The sequence below is a fragment of the Convolutriloba macropyga genome, chromosome 7, assembly GCF_964194025.1.
Source record: "Convolutriloba macropyga chromosome 7, txConMacr16.3, whole genome shotgun sequence".
Classification (NCBI taxonomy): domain Eukaryota; kingdom Metazoa; phylum Xenacoelomorpha; order Acoela; family Convolutidae; genus Convolutriloba; species Convolutriloba macropyga.
In genome coordinates, this window is record NC_134474.1 from 53,924,700 (window position 1) to 53,946,798 (window position 22,099).

The following is a 22,099-nucleotide window of genomic DNA, read 5'->3' on the forward strand; positions in this document are numbered from 1 at the left end:
TGCTCTAGCCAGTGTGTAAAATTGTTTAGAGCCAATTGATGCTTGCTATCGATTGTTTTTGGAGTTCCAATGGTTTTTATAGTGGTATCGTCAGCAAAAAGATAATCTGTACTGTTTTCATTGTCACATGAAATGTCGTTTATATAAAGAATAAACAGCAGTGGTCCAAGGATGGAACCCTGCGGTACTCCAAACGACACTTGTCTAGATTTTGAAGATTTTCCTTTCAGTTTTACTACCTGTGTTCTGTCGTGCAGAAAGGAAGCTATTATGCTTAAAGTTTTACCCCTCAATCCATAATCTGAACATTTCTCTAGGAGAATGTGATGGTCGACAGTATCAAATGCTTTTTTCAAGTCCAGAAAAGTAACCTTGATTTCATTTGCGTTATTTTGTTTATTCATTCTGATATCTTCTAACAATGAAACAATTGCGTCGGTAGTGTTGTGGTTTGATCAAAACCCAAATTGATTAGCTTTTAGTATCTTGAATTTTTCTATATAGTTTTTAATTCTATCAAAAATTAGAACTCAAATATTTTGCCAATGATAGGTAACAATGAGATCGGTCTGTAATTCTCTGGTTTGCTCTTGTCTCCTTCTTTATGGAGTGGTGTTATGGCTGCTATTTTAAAAGGCTTCGGAAAATTTCCCTCCTCAAAACATTTGTTGAAGAGCATCGTCAGAACCGGCGAAACACTTGCCGATACAGCTTTGATATAGACGTAATTCAAATTATAGCAATCTGTGCTGTACTTTTTCTTAGTCTTAGGGATAGCGGCAGTAACTTCTTTTTCATCAATCGTCCTGAAAAACATAGAATTTATTTGTTTTGCTCTCTGTGTCAGTTTTGGTGAAGAAAATTTTTTTGCTAAGTTAGCTCCTATTGTAGCAAAAAAATTATTGAATTTATCAAGATCATCAACAGCGTTCTTTTCTACTGTTTTTTCATCTCCATTGATATTGACTACTTCGTTAACAAACTGAAAAAATTTCCTGTTTCTGTTTCCAGCTTCATTATTTGCTTTTCATAAAACTCTGACATTTTCCTCTTATTTTTTTCCTCAACAATTTGGAATGTTTTTCGAACACTTCTATATCACTTTGGGATTTTGTTGTTAAGTAACGCTTCCAGAGTTGGCTTTTTTTAGCTGAGCATTTTTTTTACTTCTCTGTCAATCCAATCTTTCTTGGCGCCTTGTTTTGATGGCTTTAGAGGTAAAAAAGTAATGAGTGCCTCAACCAGTTTCTCATGTACGATTTCTGCGCACCGGTTGGTATCACTTGTTAGTAATTGGCCGCTCACTGATTCAAATTTTTTCTGGAGAAAAGAATTGAGCTCAAGGAGGAGATGATCATTGTCTAGTTTATTCCAGTTTCTTCTCAGTACTTGAACACTTTCAAAACTTTTCTCTCTTTTTACAAGCTCTAGTCCCACCGTGTAATGATAGCTGATTTTGGTTTTTTCAACAAAACTTTTTGATTTGAATTTTGTGAAAAAACATCATTACATTTTTTGTTGGTTGCTGTTTGAGGGTCTACAAGAGCCAAAGCATCCATTTCCATTTGGTTTATTATTAGGGTCGATTTTGCCGATTTCTTCAAAAAATTAACATTTAGATCGCCACACACGATATGTAGAGTGTCGGGTGTCATACTTATTTGATCAATATAGGAAAAAACTTTTTCAAAGGTTTCTGCTTTTGTAGCATTGGGCGGAATGTATATAAAAGTCACTAAGTGTGTTTTATCGGAAAAGTTAATCTCCAAACTAATAGCTTGCAGACTGCTTGTATCAACTGATGCAATTCTTTTCTTTGTCGCTTTTTTGTGTACAAAAATGCCAACACCACCTCTTTTTTTCTGTTGGATATTTCTATCTTGAGGTAGTTCTGCAGAGAAAAACAATCGCTTTCAAAGCTATTTTTTAACCAAGTTTCAGTTAGGCAGATTGCCAATGGCTCAACCTCTGTCTGACTAATAAAAACTTTGAATTCATCAAAAATTTTTTTATGGAACGAATGTTTTGAAGAAGTATCCACTCCTTTGCCGTTTTAACTGAAGTGTCCTTGTTTTCTGAAACCTCCATATGTTCTTTTGTCTGCGTTTTTGACATTATGCCTTACTGGTTTTTATCAGCATCTCATCCTAACAGCGCATGACTGTTAAAAAAAGAAAACAAAAAAACATAACAAAACAAAAAAAATCAAAAAAGGAAATTTGGAAAACTGCAAGATAAAAAATGTGAAACAAAAGTTTTGAACAAAACTACAAATTTTGGATAGTTTTTAGAGTGTTCCTAGTTGCTTTAATAGTTCCGCGGAGATCGCAGAGTTTTTATTTTTCTGTAGGCTTCAACTCCCCTTCTTCCAACCTGTGCAGGTTGCGGAGATCGCAACTAGGTTGAAAGGCACCAGCGGAGATCACTGGTAGGTTCCTAGAAACCTAAAAAAAGTTTTTTTTGTCAATATACAGCTAGATTTAGCTATTTGTGCTTTGTTCCTACCAAATGTATTTATCTTCCCGTGAGAAATCAATTTATTTTTGAACAGAAAAATAATCGAAAGTTCTTTGAAGTCAATCAAAACCAAAAGGTTGAGCTAAGCATTAAGTTTGTCTTAGTTCCTTTACTCTCTACCGAAGCAGTGGCGTTTGTTATGTGGCGACAGTTTTTCGACGCTGTTGCGTTCAATTGCTTGTCTTTTTTTGACGGCATCTAAGTTGTCCAACTCTTCAACTTCTTGTACTTTGACCAACTTAGTTTTTTCGTTTCCATCATGAACCAAAACTGAGACAACACAATTGTTGGTGCTCGTAATCATGTCTCGCTTGTGTGCCTCGTTTCGTATTTCCTGTTCACATTCAGGCAGCGATTCGTACATGTATATATTTAGCTTGTTCATCAAGTTTTTTTTTGTTTCGTAGGCTCCTGCGTTTTTGTACACATCAATTTTGTCCTGGTAGAATATGAACTTACAGATAACAGTGGAAGTTGTTTTGGCATTGTTACCGGGTAATAGGTGGCAAGCTTTTATCCGATTATAGTCTATTTTCATACCAAGAAAATTTTGAAAAAATTTCAAAGTGTCTCGGGTGACGTCTGCACTATTCCTTGCTTCAAATGGGGGATTGGAAATCAGCACAATCTTTTCTGGAATACCGTTCCTGACACCGCAGGCGATCGTTCATGTTTTTTTTATTTTCCCGCAGTTTAGCAATTTCTTGCTCTTGTTGTTCGGTTTTTGAGCGCAAAAAACGAACCTCCTTGGTTAATTCGCTCAACTTTTCGGAATTGCTACTCACGAGACCCTCATCGCAGTTTGAAGATGTTGCGTCCATCTGCACCACAAATAAGTAAGAAGAAAAAAAACAATTAAATTCTGTAAAATGCAATGATGATGTAATCTAGTTAAGGATATTGTTCAAATCGATGTTCTTTTTGTAGGCTTCTGCTAAAAAAACGCGTGCTTTTAGAACATAAATGTGAAGGTCAAAACCGACTGAATTGCGCTTGTTTTCTTTGCTTCCTGGTCAGACAAAACGATCAGAAGGAAAAATGGTAGTGCAAAAATTACAAAAAACCATCAGGACTAATGGAGCAGCTCCAAACTTCGTTTGAGAGCAATTAAAAAGCCAGGGTACAATAAGTGCCAAGCCACCATAGAAATATGGGCATTGGGACAAATATGCTGGTCAATCTTTTTGTTTTCACTTGTTTTATCACGTGTTTTAACTTGTTTTATCGCGTGTTTTATCAAAGCTCAATAAAATACAATCTTCACCCGTTTTTGTCGCTATTTTTCAGAACATTTTCTTCACATTACTTTCTACTCCGTTCAGGCAAGCTTGAGCATTACTTAGATGTTTGGACCGGGAAAAATCACGCATCTGAACATTAAATCATGAAGTTCCAAAGCTAAGCTGGTAAGAAAAAAAACTAGATTCCAAAAATTTCTTAAGAACTTCAACCGAGACCAATTAAAATTTATCATTTAACTATCTATATCGTAATCAATCCACGACTCATCTTCATTTAATACCTTATAAATTTAAGAATGATTGCTTTATTCTTAAAGAGAGTAATATCGAACTATAATCATTGATGAAAAGCAGTGGTTCGAAACACGAATCAGTGACGAGAACTCAGCATTTCGAACAACTGGGCTAGCCTTAATTCCTAAACAACGTGTAATCAACTGAATAAACAATAAATCTTACCTCTACACAGAATAATTTGGAGAGAAACAGGAGCAGAACGCCTTTCAGAAACAACATTTGCGGCGCCGTTCAGTGACCAGCTATATTTGGCGGCCTTTTCCTCACTATTTGCGTTCTTTTCAAATTAGACAAATTTAGAGATCTTTTTAATATTTGTTTACCGCATTTAGTCAACGCTGTCAAATATTACAATTCCACAAGAAACGGATTAAACACCTTTTAGTCGTGGTCCGCAACAGTATGTATAGTCGGCCTGTCTCCTTATCCACTACTGCAATCGTTTTAGTAAAAACTAATAATAATATGAGAAAAATTCAATATATCGTTCATCATTCAGAAAATAATTCATATTTTCACGGAAATTTTAGTTTGCATTTAAAGAAACAATTCATCATAATAATTATCAACTTTCCCAAATACTAAACCTATCATAGCTCCCTATAAAAATACAGAATTCATAGACATAGCCATATAAATACAGGAATCTTAAATCGCATCGGAACAAGGCTTGGCACTGCCAATTAATTAATCGAGCAAAACGGGCGAACATGAAAAATAGGACATCATATTTCATACACAAACAAAACTTATGCTCACTATACAGCTTAAATTATGCACAAAATTAAATCAATAAGGGCAACTTTTCTCAAAGGAAGTCGTTCAAAACATTACATGGATTTGAAAATGGTAGCAAACTAAGCACTTAGTTACCACCAGTTAATATCATGGCAATTGGTTTATTTTCAGACCATGAAAACTCGCAATGCATATTTACACAGACTAGCACATGGTATAAATTGTTTATTTGCTTTCATTTGGGTCACTGAAAGTCATTCAAATAGTTTCAAAGTCACAACCTCTCACTTCAGATTCACATGTAACAGCAGTTAATCTTTTTGTTCGATAATTTTAGAACATATCTGATCATTTGATTTGTTGGTTATGAGCTATGGTAATAATTCAATTTAATTATTATGCAGAACTTTTTAATTACATGTCATCTGCACTATCAATTTATCAAGTTAAAGACATGACCAAAATGAGAAAATGAAAACTTTAGCAACACCCATTTTAATTTGAAAGTGCTTTAAAGAAACTGCAATAGTTTGTCCACTGTAACCAATGTCGAATTGGACAGAGCTAGTTGGCTTAGATTAACCCCCGACAACTCTTAAATTAGCTTCGTAACTGTTTAGAACATTCGCAATTTAGGTTACTTTGTTCACAAACAGGTCAAGGTTCATAACTAGTTAGAAAAGTTGTCTCACAGGAAATGGGAAAACATGAAAAGCACAAAATGTTAGATGACTGAGAGACGGCTCTAATTATTGTCTGCAGAAGTAAATTGTAAATACACCATGATAGAAAGAATCTTCAGCATAAATGTAAAACAAATGTGACCATACAGCAAGATATAACAAACTACATTCTACTAAATGTGTGTCTAATATTTATGCTATTAACAAGCTTGAAAAATGATGAAACTTAGTATTGCAAATCAGATCATAAGCAGCTAAAACAAAGCTTCACAAAACTACAGAAGTACAACAATCTATGTCGCAGTGAAGAGACCATACTTACAAGAGGCTATTATACTAAAATGTAGTGCAACGATTCATGATGATTGTTATTGCTCACACTAATTCATCAATCAAACGAACTAGAACAATAGGATGATGTACCAAAATTGATTAAACAAGCAATTTTTCATTCTAATGAAAATATGCAGGATAATTTTGTAACTCATTTCGTATAAACTCCAACAGAGTTCGTGCATGGCTTCAAGAACTTGACAAGATTCATTAGTTCCCTGTATAGTGAGAATTATAGCTCTTTTCAAACTGATTGGTGAATCTGTTTCCTTCTCTATCTGTAACTGCTACTCCAGTTTTTTAGTCTGCCAATAAGAGAACTCCAAACTTGATCCGTAGAAAGCGGTTGCTATAGCTTAATTTAAGTGTTGCTTATCATTGTATCTACAACTTTAGCTGTTCAATCATATCTGTCCATTAAGTCAACAGTTCATTAATATTGCCCATAATGCGGATTTCCTTTATATTGCAGAAAAAAGAATCGGAAATCGGAGTGCCATTAAGTATCTTAATTATGCAACATTTGAATACTACTTGACACCCATTTTTATGAATTGACACGATTCTACGACCCAGTTTCGGCTTCATTATAGGCAGCTAAAAACGTCGAATGTACACGTAACGTGGAGGGAGGAAACAGACCCTGATTAGGCGTGAGACAGTTCAACTGCGTCCTGCTTTACATGCTTCGTGTCACCATAAGACTCAACAGTTCCAATGACTGAAGAATCCTCTCGACGGGTACGAGGAGGAGATTCCTTTTTAGGCTTGTAAGCGACAAGAGTGACTTCTCCTTTGAGAGAGCTGTTGTTCGACTTTGGCAAGCTGTCTTCACTGCTCGACTCCTGGAATTTCTCCTCGTTCGCTTCCTTCCTGTTCAAAACAAAACAACACTACATGGCTCTCAAAATGAAACACGGCCCTTTTCGAGAGCAGTGAAATGTCTACTAATTTGATTCTTCATAACTGTGAAAAACGTAACACCTTTTGTGCAACTGGTTTTCGATTACCAAAATAATTATAATTGGTTTCATCAGTAGCATCGCAGCGACTGACTGCTTGATATTCTAAATAATTTCACTTTAACTTATGTCTTTATAGTGCAGAAGTCATCTTGTTGAGAAATGTAAGTCATGAATAAATAAAAAATCTTATCTCGAGCACAAACGCCGTTAACGGGAAATTTTTCTCAGCTGATCTCGTGAACAAATGTAAAACAAAAGATCCACACAACGAAACCAAAAACCAAGAATACAGTGACTGGACAGTGCTCTTCCCGCCTCTAAGACTTGAAAAGCATTTAGCATTTTTGAACTATCAATAGAATAAAAATATACATTATAGAGGCAAAGGATAAAAATAACCGACTAACGTCGGGCGAACTGCTCTCCAAAGACCAGCGAGCGGTTGGCGTCGGTAGCAGCCAGCTGGGGCTTAGGGATACTAGCATTAGGGGGTGACCGGTGTGTGTGTGTGTGTGTGTGTGTGGGGGGGGGGGGAGTCAAGCGATGGGGGTAGGGTTGCAAAGGCTAGATGAGAGGGGAGTTCAAATCCACAGGTCGAGGAGGGAGGACAATAGGGGTGTTGACTGAGGGGGAGTGGGGTGACTGAGGGGTGTCAAACTTTTAAGATTAAGAACCGCCTTCACACCATAATTGTCTCCTACAAGTTTTGTTGAATCGCATTCTTAGACTACAATAGGGCTTAGATCTCTAAAAGCATTTCATGCCCTCCGAGCGCTACCTGTTTATCCCGATTTTCGAGGACGAAAAATCGGTCAAACAAAAAATTGCATTAAAAAGAACAGGACTAATATAATTGCTACAAACTTCGTTGAGAGCAATTAAACAGCAAGTATACTACAAAGGCACAAGGTGACGAATTAAACAAACAACATCCCTTTTTCGACAACAGCTCCTACTGAAGCCTAAACTATTTCCGCCACCATAGCATCCTATAGCCTCGGATGCAAAGGATAGCTCCTTGGAAGGGCAAATCTGCCTTTTCTTCGCAGTAAGATCGTCAGCATAACTAATTCCCATTTTTTAAATTTTAGCTCTACCTGATTATACAAAGACTAGTAAACAAAGATCGGCTGTATTGATTTCAAATACTCTTCGTATTCATTCTTTTTAATAGTTTTGTGATAATTTTAGGCCAAGCGATTTCAAGACAACGTTTTCGCAGTGGGTTAAAAATTTCCACATTGAAGTAGCTTTTTACTAAATCTTGATTCTGAAAATCCAGTGTCTAGTTTCGCATCACCTTCAGTGATATTTGACTTGATATTAATGCAACGGCTGAAAAATTGGCTTGATCTTGAAACAATGAGCCATATTTGCGAAAAAATTTTGTAGTTACTAATTTTGTAGTTACTCAGTTGTGCCTAACAACCCCTTGTATAAAGGAGGGAATGTCCCACCGTATCAAATTTTCATCACACCCGCATAATATAGACACAATAACGGGATCTCAGCAATAGCGAAGATTAATACATACCATCGGAAAAGTCGCTAGTCGTTAATCGAAACGATATCGCTTCAAAGCCGTAGCGCTAACTACACCATTTTCGTCTTTCTTTAAATTAGAGATTAGATTTCTCATCTCGTCCAGGGATACTGCGTCAGCCTTATCACAATCTATTGTGCTACACAGTAACATTAAATAATCAACTATTTCTATTTCAACAAAAAACAGTTCCACTTTTTTAGTTTGATGTTACGTCATTATGGTTAGTCAAATCGTTCGCGTTGTGGCTGGTTTGTTAATCTAGAAGAAACATTAACGACTACCGTCGGGTGAATTGATCTCAAAGAACGGGCCAGTGGTTGTAGCCGGCTGGGGCTTAAGGATGGGGGTGAGCGTAGTGGGCCAAAAGCGATGTGTGTGTGTGTGTGTGGGGGGGGGGGGGGGGGTTGGTTAGGTTGGGAGGGTGGCGGGGGTTGAGTTCAGGGTGTATGAGTAGCGGGGGGTTCAAATTAAGAACCATCCTTAACAACATGAGTTGTCTCCTCAAAACAGTTTCGAAGAATCGCATACTTAGAGACTAGCAAGGCGTATTGCACTATGAGAGCTCTTCAGTCACTTAATTCCCTCCGGACTTTACCTATTTATCCGTTTTGAAGACGAAAGTTAAAAGCCTCTGGCAAAAAATCTGTAAAGCAAAAAATCGCTTAAAAGACAGATTAAAATCACTTAAATTGCTACAAACTTCTGTCTCATAAAGATAAGATAGTTCGTCAAATCTCCAATTTTCTTTTATTCCCTTCCCTATTTATCTTTTTGCCACCAATTGATTTAGTATGTTTATTGAGCTATCTGATTAAACCCAAAGAATTTTTCCGCGTGGCGCAAAAACGAAGAGTGAGCAGCTATTATCGTATAGATTGCGTCGATCAGAAACTTTATTGTGCACTCAGCTAATACAAAGTGAAGTAATGACGAAACGAGCAAGCATGGCGTTCTGGCGTGCGCCAGGCTGCATTGGTAGTAGCCAAATTAATCTTAGGTAGGCTAGCCTCAATAAGTGAGGGGCAGAAAATGGTCCAAACATACGCAATTATCGTGTACACAATTAAATTACGCCTCTTCAGCAACATATCATGTACAGACTGTTAAAACACTAACAAAGCTCCACAAAGCCATTGCCTTTTGGCTCTACCAGTTTATTCTTTTATCAGACAAAAAAATTACATGAAAAACACATCAAGACTTAATAAATAACAGTCGAAAATTTAGTTTTGAAGCAATCAAAAATGTGGTCTAATTGGATGTACTCATTAGTGTACATGAATACGCTGAATTTCGAAAAGACTTCAATTAGCATTATTAGTCAGTTGTGATTCTGGACTATTGTGCTGCGCAGTCAGTTGGGATGCGTAGCATGCATTTTTTGTTGTATGGTCAAGCAAACACTAACTCAGCAAATTGACGGAAAAACCCAAATTTTCGACTGATTTGAAATCAAATTCAAACAATTTGTACATTTACTGTCCGCTGATAAGAAGTAGTGCGATGGCTCAGCACTTTAGAAATGAAACATTGCTATTCTACTTATCAAGAAATCTAACGCAATACTCACGCTTGATAGATCTGGTTTTGATCAGCCATGGTCTCCTGCAAGTTCTGCACATCTTCAGACTCGCTGTTCTTCTCATTCCAAGCCTCCAGTCTGTAGAAGAACAAGAGAAAGAGTGACACTATTGTGAAACAACAGGGCACAGGTGCTATGAGCCATCTGAGTGTCAGAGAAACATCCTCATTCTGTTCACACGCACCATTGTCATACCCTGCCACGTACAATCCCAGTTGGCTGATTCCCTGGGCTACTCCTACGGCAAATTTAGTGAAGAATACGAAGACTCCGTAGAAGAGTCCGTCGTGCCTGGCACCTCTCGTGTGATGATAGTCGGCAATTACGTCTGGCAGCATTGACCAGGGCAGGAGGTAAGCGTTAGCCACTCCAATTCCCGCAAACATGCACCACAGACAGGCTGAAAATTTTAGTACTTGATTTGAATTAGTGTCGACAATTAAGAAACTCAAACCAATTCTAGAGCAGTTTTTCTCAAGCTGATTTTTAAAACCATCTCAATGTAATTAATAAGCGAAGCGTAGTTTTTAAATGAAATTACGCTTCGTGACAATAAACTGAACAATACAATAGATTACAAATCAGCTGCAAAACGAAATTTGACAACTATGTAACTTCGGTAGCTGCATGCAACTATCAATAGAACCCAAGACAGACATTGAATCTGTATGGGTGACTAGCTACAAACTTATTAAAGCAAATGACTGGAACAGAATGAGATGAGTTTAATAACCTTGCCAGAGAGGAGTGTTGGATGCTAGGAAGAACATGGCCACAATTGGTACCATGAGGAATGCATTGCCCACTGCGAATGCTCTTCTCTTTGACAGATAGCAGAGGGAGAACTGCCATCCTGGCACTGTCAAAAACGCTGACATCTGAAACGTACACACCATACGCCTCAACAGTGACGTAATATGGGAAAACAAGAAAACTTTGGGAAGAAGAAATTAAGTCAACATTACAACATAAGTAAAACATAGCCGGAAAATAGCCGCCGTTGACCCACACCGGGATTGAAACAGAAAAAGAAAAATAGACACTTGATTTCTAAGTCTCAACAGTGCAACTTGGTGCCAAATTTCAGATAAGTTTTAAAACTATGCATAATTCACCTTCTAAAATGAGGGTTATTAAGCTTAATACTAAAGCCAGCTAGCAATCGCTTTAATCCTCTTTGACAACCTACTGCAATATGACAACCTGCAGCACTTTCTACGTCTCTCCCTTCTCTTTTGATATTGCAATTTGGCCTTGACAGCATTCACAACATTGCGTAATTCAATTAGTGCAAGAAATTAAAATCAATTTAGTTGAAACAATGAGCGAGGTAAGTCAGGAGTCAAACGTGAAAGTCGTGACTTATGTATAACGATAAATGTAAACGAAAAGTAAAGCGAATTTAAAAACATTGCAGCACAAGACATAATTACAATCCCAAGAACTGAATTAACTAATCACATGACAATTTACACAGTTGCAGCAACATCAAACTAGGATATTCAAAGCCCATGACACTATATTCGCAAATCAAAACTAAAAACAATTGGAGAAGTGTTTTCCACACCTGGTGTATTAAGAATAACTTAAAGAAAATTTTGATTCATGCATCCTTAGAAAAGGTACAAAATAGAAAGACCTTCTGAGAATCAATGACACACAAAGCAGACATGAACTGAAGAAACTGGCAGAAATTAGAGTACATATGAAAGTCAGCGGCGTCAAAGTAAAAAATGCAACTGCATGCAGAATCCTTAACCACAGCATGTCTAAAACTTGAGTCTCATAATAAATTTGTCAAACAGGCTGAAATTAGAACAACAAAGGAAGGCAATTTCAAAAATTCACCAAAACAATTTGAAAAGAAGCGGTATCTCAGTCAACAAAATCATTAGCCAAAAATGAGAGCTAACAAATTGACAAAATTACGCCGCACTAGATCGCCAGTGATAACTGTTATTTTTGAGACTCAGCAAGAGACCACAAAAACAAAAACATGCAACACTAATAAAATCAGTTTTTTTTATGAAAGTGTCAAAATTATGAAAAACGGTTAATATGCGCTCAAGCAACAAATAATATTCACTTATTCCTCATTAGCACCCGAGCCAGCTTGTCATTAATGAAACTGAATGACAAAACAAAAAACATGAAAGTTTAGCAAAAACTTCATAATTTTTTTAAAGCAAATAGTATAAAAGTCACAAAGGAAACTTCCGAGGGATAAAATCATACCGATTAACACACTTCTCATTAGCAACCGAGGAGAACTCTAGTTAATGAGATTAAGTGATAAGACACCAATATGTACAAATATTAGCACAGCAAACAAATCACTGACAATGAAAAAGAAAAGTGTGTAAACCATAGAAAGCGATAGTTACGATCTGAAAAGATAATTCAAATAACTTAAGAATCCCTAGCAACTGGTGAAATAGTACATTAATAGGACTAAGAGATAACACAAAACCGTGAGCACTAACGCTCGCAATAAAAACTCGCAGAGGTAAAAAACTCGATATTTCATGAAAACAACTAAGTGTCAAGGCCAGAGAAAGCCTTTGCTTTGAATTAAAACAATTAAATTATAAAACTTTACCAAAATCAACAACCTATGAGACCTGTAACCAATGAGATCAAAGGAAAAGAGCGAAAGGTACAACAAACACTCACAAAGCTCAAAAACATTTTGAAAACCACTAGCTTTGAAATCCAAACAATAATTAGGTTCATTTATATTTATTAGAAACAAATGAGATCGATCATTAATGATAATAATTGATAAAACCACAAAAGGGCAAAAATCAAATATTCACTTAAGTATTATGACAACAGGTGTGTCTACGTCGTAAAAAGCGTTGGCTGTCAGTTGATGAATTCAAGCAATTGCAAATAGGCGCAGTTAGAACAAAGATGTATCATTTTAAAAGCAATCAAAGAAGAAACACTGAAAACAGGCGTCAAACTGATATTGGTGAAAAAATATCCCCTTTCAAAAACCGATGTTCAAACACCGATTTCTCTCTCCACTTCCAAGCTAGGTCGAAAAAAACCTACCTCAAAGAATGTGCCTTTTCACATACGCCTTAAACATAGCCGGAGGAATTCCTGATCTGACTCGAAATGGAACATTAACCATCCTCACTGACCTAAAGAACATCCTAAAAATGGAAATAAACACTTTGAAACAATATGTGACTGTCAAAAAGTAACTCAAAAAAATGACATAACAATTGAAAAAAATTACTTCAAGTTCTGACTCAAAAACTATTAACAAAAGCTGTTGAAACAGGTAGTTTGCACCATATTAAATTGCAGTTGACAAACATTTTAATAAAATGGATCCATAGCGAACGAGAAATAATGGGTCCATGAAGAAGACCAAGGAGAGGGAAAGGAAATAACACAGGAACAATCGAAAAATGATATTCTCTAACATTCTCCAACAAACTCTACAAAATGCTACAATGAAACTCACCAACCTTTTCGCTTTAAAAGTGTTATATAATCTTTTACTACATCAGTTTCCTGCTTAAAAGGCGGCAGACAAACATTAAACATTTGAAAATGCAAAAAAAAACAAGAAGATTAAATGGAAATGTGTATATTTTTTCAATGAAAATTGCTGTCTTGCCTACAAGTGTCACTTCATAGCACCATAACTCCCCCAAAGGGTTCAAAAATTGACGAAAAATACAAACATACACGTCCGAATGCCGGAAAATAGCCACCATTGATTCCCATAACCCCGATTATGCTCGACAGAACAGAAACAAAAAAATGGCTGATCTAAAAAAAATTTAAAGTGGGTACTCTTTTGATTTTATTTTGTAGTTAGACATAATACTGTTCCGTAACCAGATGATACAGGGGAATATTATGAAAACCAAAAAGCACATAAGATTGCATTTCAGAGCAACTGCTATTTCAAAGCGCTTCGAGCAGAATGAACGAAGATTAAAACTATCCTAGAAAAGATTTCACGCAAAAGTCGAAAAAGGTGAAAAATGATGTAAAGCAAAGAATTTTATTTGACAAAGCAAAAAAAACATAGCATGACAAGTCCTAGAATATAACCCAAATCATTGAAAGAAAAACTAAAAACTAGTGGATCTGATCAGCATATCAGTTGAACGATGCCAGCCAAAAAAGTCTAAAAACTGAAAAGAATCAAACCACCTAATCAATATAAACAACCGCAGAACTCTTGAAGCTTTTACCGAGAAGGCCAATATTAAAAATTGCAAAATTTATTAAAAGTTTCTAAATTTCGGAAAATAATTTGAAAAACAATTTTTTGCTGTACAGTTATCCCTCTTCAAGGTCAGAAAAAATTTCAGCCCTCGGAGACCGATAAACTCAGAATGAAAAAAATGCAAAAAATTTGAAAACAATTGCAAATTTTATTGAAAAATTGCCAAATTCTTGATATTAAAATCTTCAGAACCTTTTGAGTGTCTCCAGAAACTCTAAAGCCCAAAAAGTTGCACTCACACAATCATTGCTAGACGTGGAACATGCTAGAGATTTTCCAAAATTAAAAATTTTCAAATTTCAACAAATAATTGCAGAAATTCATTATAATAAAAAGTTTAAAACAATTCCACTGCAACTAGAAAGTATGCAGTAACTTATTATCAAACCCTAGAGGAGGTTCCCCGGCCCCTGAGGCAAAAAAAAAGAAAAAAATGAAACGTATAGCTCATAAAATTGTCATAAAAAGTAATTATCTTGCAGAACAAATTTATCAACTTCGACAAACGTCAATTTAAGAAGACTAATCAATTATAAAAAAACTTGAAAACTGAAAAAACGTCAAAAATTGCTCCATTTTAGGCCCAAAAATTTCACAAACATTCAATTAAGTTCTTCCCAACAGCTGCCGCACACTAAGAACTTGAAGGACTAACTAGAACAAGCCGACTTCCTCTATTGCAACTCAATGCCTGCCGAGCTTTACCTGTTTAGCCCGTTTCAAAAGCTCAGTCATGGAAAAAGGTGTGAAAACAGAAAAAAGACATCACCAATACAATCCAAATTCTTTGGATAGTAAAAAGACAGCACCAATACAACTCAAATTCTTTGGATTGTAATAGGAGAGCCATAATAGCCCGCTGAGAATGGCTATTAAACACTCAAAGCTCAAAACAGCAAAATGGTAAAAAAAAATAGCTAAAATTGCCAAGAAGGCCAAAGTTAAGATGGTTGAGAAACTTTGACTCGGAAATCTAGTTTAAATAAAAACCACTTTTCACACTTACTTTTCTCGTTCATTTATTCACTCGCTCTCTCTCAAAAAAACATGAAGAGAAAAGAACTACTCGTCTCTGTGCTTTTCAATTCGTGCAGCCGTTTGACCTAAACACTTTCACAGCGGCATTGACTTTTACATCCTGTTTTAAATTCGCTCCAGAAAATTATAGAACATAGCGGGCAGATTGCCGGAATAAAGGCGAAAAAATAGACTTGCGTGCCGTATAATAGAAATAAAAACAGATACAAATGTTAAATGAAAAAGTTATCAACGCCGTTCAAAAAATTATGTAAAAAAATTCAGCGATACATTAAAAAAGCTTGTTAAAATTCAATGCGCAGAAACCTTTTCTTTAAGAACCTTTATTACACCTATGAGTTTCTTTGACCTTAAACCTATTCAAATTAAACTTAAGTTTTAAAGAGCAAAAGTCCTTTTTATTGAGTGAGGTAAGTCACCTATGATCAAAATCTAATCACGCAAATGAAAACTTTGGCTGAAAAGAGTGATAAATAACGTCACGCGCGCAAATTCCGTTAGTTGGAGGAAGAAGTAATTCAGAAAATTTGACTTTTTCAGCTTTGCTGTGTGAACAAATGTAAAACGAAAAAGAGCGTCAGACGACGAAACAAAAAAACATAAAAAACATAGTAGGACAAGTCCTACTTACAATTCAAAAAACGTTATTGACTAAACGTAAAACTAGACCCAGAACAAACTATGAGTGAATTGGAAAAACCATTTCTGAAGAAAATCAGATTAACAAAACGAAATCAATGACAAAATGCCGCATGTGAACAAAAACTACTAGCGAGAAATGAAAATTTGGTTCAAACAAAAAAACTAGACCTAGAATGAACTATGAATGCATAGGGAAAACCATTTAGAAAAAAAATCCGATCCAAAAAAACGAGAAATCAGTAAAAATCAGTGAAATTGCAGCATGTGAACAAAAAACCACTAGCGAGCGAGCGAATTTTTGTTCAAACACCGTTTTCTCACTCTACCTTAAAATTAGAGCGAAAAAAATTCACGCCGCAAAACCACTCGCTTTTTCGCTCCACTTCCTGTTTCGGCGTGACCAAAATCACTGCTCCAATTTGACTTCAAAAAACATAACCGACTAATCGTCGGAAGAATTGCTCTCGAACGACTAGTGGGAGCTCTAATCAATTGCAGCCTGCTTCAGTCGGGGGCAGGGGAGGGGGGCCTAAAAGGGACTAAGAAGTTCAATAGTGGAGTTCAAATAACCACATTAGAGGTTAACATATACCTCTATTAAGATTTAAAGTAAAAAATGACACCAGTTTCGGCGCACTTTTCATTTGACTTTAAGTATTAAATTGCCGCCACTTGAGTTCAGCCGATTGAAATTGTGATTGAGAGAATTTTAGATCAAGCGAAACGCAAAAAGTCACTCGAAACGTCAAAATTGTCAAGCAAACATTTTGCATAAAAAAGACACACGTTTACAATAATTGCTATGAACTTCGTTAAACAGCAATTAATCATGAAAATGCGTGAACAGATCTTGAAAAAAGACAGCGCCCCAATACAATTTAAATTCTTTGAACTGTATAAACCAAGAGCATCGCAATATAGCTCCGCTCAGCTATAAAAATACGCTCTACCAATACTCCTCTTCGAGTAGTAAAAGAGACAGCGCACCAGTACAATCCAGTACTTTGGGTTGTAAAAAAAGAGCTCCCAAATGATTCGTTGAGAGGCTGACGGCGGCTATTAAAATTACTCTACTATTTAGAAAATAATTTCCACGACACGTTTGACGATTTGCGTCTCTGCTTTTGACCAGTTTAGGTAGCTGAACTTAAATTGGGGGACATTAAAAATGGGCAACCCCGCCAAAATTTACCGTACCATTACAAAGAAATTTTCATCCTCCTGAAAATCGATGCACAGGATAATTGAGACCAGTAAAGTTCTACAGCCGCATATCGAATTAATGCCCTATGGCTTTAGCAGTTGACCACGTTTCTGAGGACGAAAGTGAGATTCGACTGAGTTGGTATTAGTGGGTTTTGTTAACAGTGTAGTGGGAACTCATAAATAGAAAAATTGACTACTAAAACGAAAAGCCAAGACTTTCACTTTGAATAACAATACCCGTACTCTCTCGGCAGATAAGAAGCACAGCCGATTGTGTTGCTTACGAATATTTTGAAAACAAAACATAACCGACTAACGTCGGGCGAATTGCTCTCAAACAACCCGCGACCGGTTGACTTCGTCACTAGCTAGCCACGGTTTAGTGATAAGAGCTTTAGCTTGATTCAACTGTGCAACTTTTAGTTTTCTAGCCTTGTTAGTAAAACATACCCGGCAGATTGCCGGAAAATAGCCGCCGTTGATTCCAATAAGCAAGATTGGAATTGAAAGAATTGAAGATATTGAAAAAAAAAAGATTTTTGTACAAAAACATTTTTTAAGTCCGATTTATTTTGATGGCATTTCGTAGTTGAACATAACATACTTCTGTTTCTTAGAGAGAGAGAGAGAGAGAGGCTACAGGGGCTACTATCAATACCAATAAGCATTAGAGATGGTAACTAAGACTTATACAAACGACGTTCAAATAGCGGGCATCTAAAATTGGGCTTTATGGGTTTATCCCGTTTCTACTTCTGACTTCAATTTTTTATACTGACTCTGTTCATTTTGAATTGCTTTGCTGAGCAACTGATGTTCAAAATCACTTTTAGCAGAATGAGAGAAGAGAGAAACTAGCCTAGAGAAGTCAAAAAGATATCACGCAAAATGTTGAAAAAGCGGCAAAATGAGGTAAAGCGAAACAATTTTTTATTCGACGAAAAAAGAAAACATAGCAGGACAAGTCATGAAATACAATTCAAAGAATTGAATGAAAAACTCAGACGTGCTCTACCTGACCAGCAGATCAATTGAACAATTCCAGCCAGAACACAAACAAAATCATCAAAAAATTGAGAAATTAAAAGAATCAAAACTAAACAAAATATACTCATTGCTAAAACTCGAAGCTTTCGAACCTAAGGCAAAATTTTTTCCATTTAAAAATACCTATTTCAAAAATATGTTCAAAACCAATTCTTGTTTCTGAGATCGGTCCAGTATTATAACTGCAAGACCTGAAAAATATTCATTGGCCCTTGAAGATCGATGATTAACTCGAAAATGACCTAAAAATAAACGAAGAAATCAATTGCAAATTATCAGAAAATGTTGCTGAAAATCGTGATATAAATATCTTCAGAATCATTTCTATGTCTCTAGAGGCTATCCAGTAACCCAATTCCGAGCTTTAAAAAACTCATTGGCTCATACATAGATCGATAGGCAATTAGGTTTAGAAAAAATTTCAAACTTCAAAAAATAGAAATTCGTTTATTAAAATGTTGAAAGCCATTCAACTGCCCCCTAGCATTTATTAATTATTCAATAACATGCTATCAAACACTGGATGAGGTTACTTGTCTACTGAGACAAGAAAAAATAAAATACAAATGTTTTGAAATATCAAAAAACTTCCAAAAGTCGAAAGGTTAAATTGTTGAAAACAAATCTATTGAAACTAAAAACCAAGCAGTAACTTTTTATCCGAACGTGGAATAGGTTTTCTCGCACTTTAGGTTTTCTCGAACTGACATAAACTTTAGGAAACCTTCAAAAAATAGCAGATTTTATCCAAAAAATGCTCCAATTCGAGACAATAAAATGATTAAAACCATTACATTGTTACCAGAAACTATGAAGTGCCATATTAACACTTTATTATTTTAAAGCAGATTGCATGGTCCTTGATGCTGGAAAAATTGAAAAAAATGAAAATTTTCAAGAACCTGAAAAAAATGCGAAATTTGTCAGAAAAATTGCAAAATGTGTGATATTCAAAAGTTGAAACCCATTCCTTGGCAACTAAAAATTTTTCAGTAGCTTATCACCAACCGCTAATAAGGTTTTCTGGCCCCTAGGAATCAGACAACTTGAATAATGACAACAAATGTCAAAAAAATATACAAAAAAAATTGCAAGCTTTGTCAAAAAATGCTAAAAATCATGATGGCAAAAAGTTGAAAACCATTCCATTACTACTAGAAACTATGCAGTAATCTATCATCAAACCCTTTATCAAACTGTAGAGGAGGTTTCGTGGCACCTAGGGCTAAAAGAAATTCGAAAAATGACAAAAATTTTCAAAAAACCTGAAAAAATTGCAAAAATTAGTATCTTTTTGTGAGTTTGTGTTTGTAGTACCAAAACTTATAGCTCATGAAATGGTCATAACAAGCAATTTTGTGTCCCGAACGACCTTAATCAACTTTTAAAAACTTCAACCTAAGACTAATAAAAAAACTCGAACAAAAAAATCACAAAAACATGAAAAATTGCACCATTTTGAGCCCAAAAACTCCTAAAAATGACATTTTAACCTTGAATTAAGGCAATCCCAGCAGCTGCATCACTATTAGCACTTGAAGGACAACTAAAGCCCACTTTGGGCCTCTAATGAAACTTAATGCCCGCTGTTTATACCGTTTTGAACAAACAAAGTCATTGAAAAATGTGTGAACACATCTTAAAAAAAAACACAGCGCACCAATACAATTCAAATTCTTTGAATTGTTAAAAAATAGGAGCGCTATAATAGCCGGCTGAGAAGATGAGGGCGGCTATTAATACAAAAAATGATATCTTAAAAATTTGCAAAATATTGCAAAATTTAAGAAAAGCTTCCAGATGTCGCAGTGAAATGTTCAAAACTAATTTTTGTCTCTGGAGTTATGTCAAGTAACCCATCTGCAAGACTTGAAAAGCTTCGTTGGCCAGTAATGATCATTACACCCAGAAAAGGACACAAATATTCAATAATTTTGAAAACAATCGCACACTTTAACAAAATCTTGCAAAAATTCAAGATATTAAAATCTTCAAAACCAGTCCATTGTCTCAAGAGACTATCCAATATCCAAAATTTTAAGCTGTAAATGGTTTCACTGGCTCATAAAGATCCAAAAACTTGGATCATGATAATAATTTTATCAAAAATTTTCTAAAGATGGAGCCATTAAAATATTGACAACCAGACCATTAACTCTAGAAACTATGCATTAGCTTATCATCAAACCTTGGAGGAGGTCTCTAGGACCCTGAAGCCGGAAAAATGATAATTCAACAAGCTTCAAAAAACTTGAAAATTGCAGATATTTTTTAAAAATTGCTGATATAAAAATCTTGAAAAAACATTCCATTCCAACTAGAAGCTATGCAGTAACCTTAAATCAAACCCTCGAGGTTATGTGGCTCTTGTGGCTGAAGAAACTAAAAACTGACAAAAAAGTTTCAAGAAACTTGAAAAAAATGCAAGTTTTACCAAAAAATTGCTAAAATTTGTCAAATTAAAAAATTGAAAGCAATTCCATGGCAAATAAATTTTTTAAGTAACTTATTATCAAATCCTTAAAAACGTTTTCTGGCCCCTGCGTCTGGAAAGACGTGAACAATGCAAAATAAATTTCAAAAAAATTGAAAAAATTTGCACGTTTTGTCAAAAAAAGCTAAAATTCGTGACGTTAAAAAATGTTGAAACCATTCTACTACCACTAGAAAATATACAGTAACCGATTAAAAAACCCTAGAGGAGGTTTCTTGACACCTACGGCCGACAGAACTTAAAAAATGACAGAAATTTTCAAAAAGCTTGAAAAAACTGTGAAAATTAGTACAAAATTGCTTTTTTTAGCGATCGGTTGTTCGTGTTCGTCAGTAGCCACGGGGGGGGGGGGGGGTGAGGGCAATAGTGGGGGCCAACAGTGGGGTGTCTTCAACCTCTAAGAACCGCCCTTCACACCATATGTACAAGTCTCCAAAACAGTTTGAGCTGAAACAGAGCTGAAAGGCTCTAAAAGCACTTAATGCCCGCTGAGCGCTACCTGTTTATCCCGTTTTTGAGGACATCGGTCAAGCGAAAAATCGCATAAAAAACCGACAAGACTAATATAATTGCTACAAACTTCGTTTAAGAGCAATTAATTATGCCTTTGAGCCACCAAAAATTTTAACAAAAAGATCATCGCTATTAGCAAAGGTATTATCTTTCAGCTTACCAATAACGCTATCAGTGGATAGTAATATACGTCTTTGAGACCAAACACGATCTTCAAATAGAGCACGAAATTTGTTTGTATCATTTGAAGAGAGAGGGCCAGGAAGAGGTAAGCAGCAGTGAGCATTTGGAAAGGTTTGTAGTTGATGATGAGCCAGAACGCACTTCGGAATGACTCTTTGATTTCGTCTGGAGCTGACCCCGAGAGACTAGGTGCACGTCGTCTCCGTGTTTCGGAGCTTTGGTAATCTAAACAGAATCCAGTTGATTTGAGACAATTTGAATCATCTATTTTTCATCGTCGTACAGGCAACACTCGTCGATTCGTTAGTTAATACGCCTTAAAAAGATCTCATTCCAGTGACCCACATAGCAAATGGACAACTAAAATAAGCACTATGGACGGCTAAAGTAAGCACTGACATACTCTTTCAACATCAATATACAAATTGAGTAAATTCCCAATCACCTCAATTTCAGTCAAAGAATTGGATTAGGCATTACTTTGGAACGATTTGCGAGTGAGTTATCACATCAAAATTATCAATTGAAGGCGGAACATTTAACGGGCTTTTCTAATTCAGAAATAAGATTGAACAAGGCTGTGTTAGTGGAAACCCACTTGGTTCGATACAGAATTGTATCGACTGTCGAAACAGCAAAAACACCAAAAGTCTGCACAGGGCAGTAGTTGATGCATTTGCAAACTAAAACAAACAAACGTTTTTGCAGACGAAAGAACACGGCCAGCAAATTGCCCAAAAATAGTCGCGATAAACCTCTGTGACCTTCATCGGAAATTAATTGAGTGATTTCGGTAGTCACTTCTCAAATGAGTTACGT

General features: G+C 35.9%; 2 protein-coding genes across 2 annotated transcripts in view; both read right to left on the reverse strand.

The window, feature by feature from the left end:
* The window catches only part of LOC142342368 (uncharacterized), a 69,863-nt gene extending 65,541 nt beyond the window's left edge, over window positions 1–4,322 (reverse strand). The window contains exon 1 of the mRNA XM_075393669.1: window positions 4,218–4,322. Within this exon, the coding sequence (XP_075249784.1) occupies window positions 4,218–4,274 (57 nt within the window). The 5' untranslated portion in view covers window positions 4,275–4,322. The remainder of the gene's footprint in view (window positions 1–4,217) is intronic.
* A 194-nt stretch (window positions 4,323–4,516) lies between these two features.
* Window positions 4,517–22,099, reverse strand: part of LOC142343160 (sodium-dependent lysophosphatidylcholine symporter 1-like) — a 35,463-nt gene continuing 17,880 nt past the window's right edge. The window contains exons 7-10 of the mRNA XM_075394855.1: window positions 21,258–21,505; window positions 10,636–10,780; window positions 9,891–10,302; window positions 4,517–6,682 (exon numbers count right to left, since the gene is read on the reverse strand). Coding sequence (XP_075250970.1) covers window positions 6,457–6,682; window positions 9,891–10,302; window positions 10,636–10,780; window positions 21,258–21,505 — 1,031 coding nt within the window. The 3' untranslated portion in view covers window positions 4,517–6,456. The remainder of the gene's footprint in view (window positions 6,683–9,890; window positions 10,303–10,635; window positions 10,781–21,257; window positions 21,506–22,099) is intronic.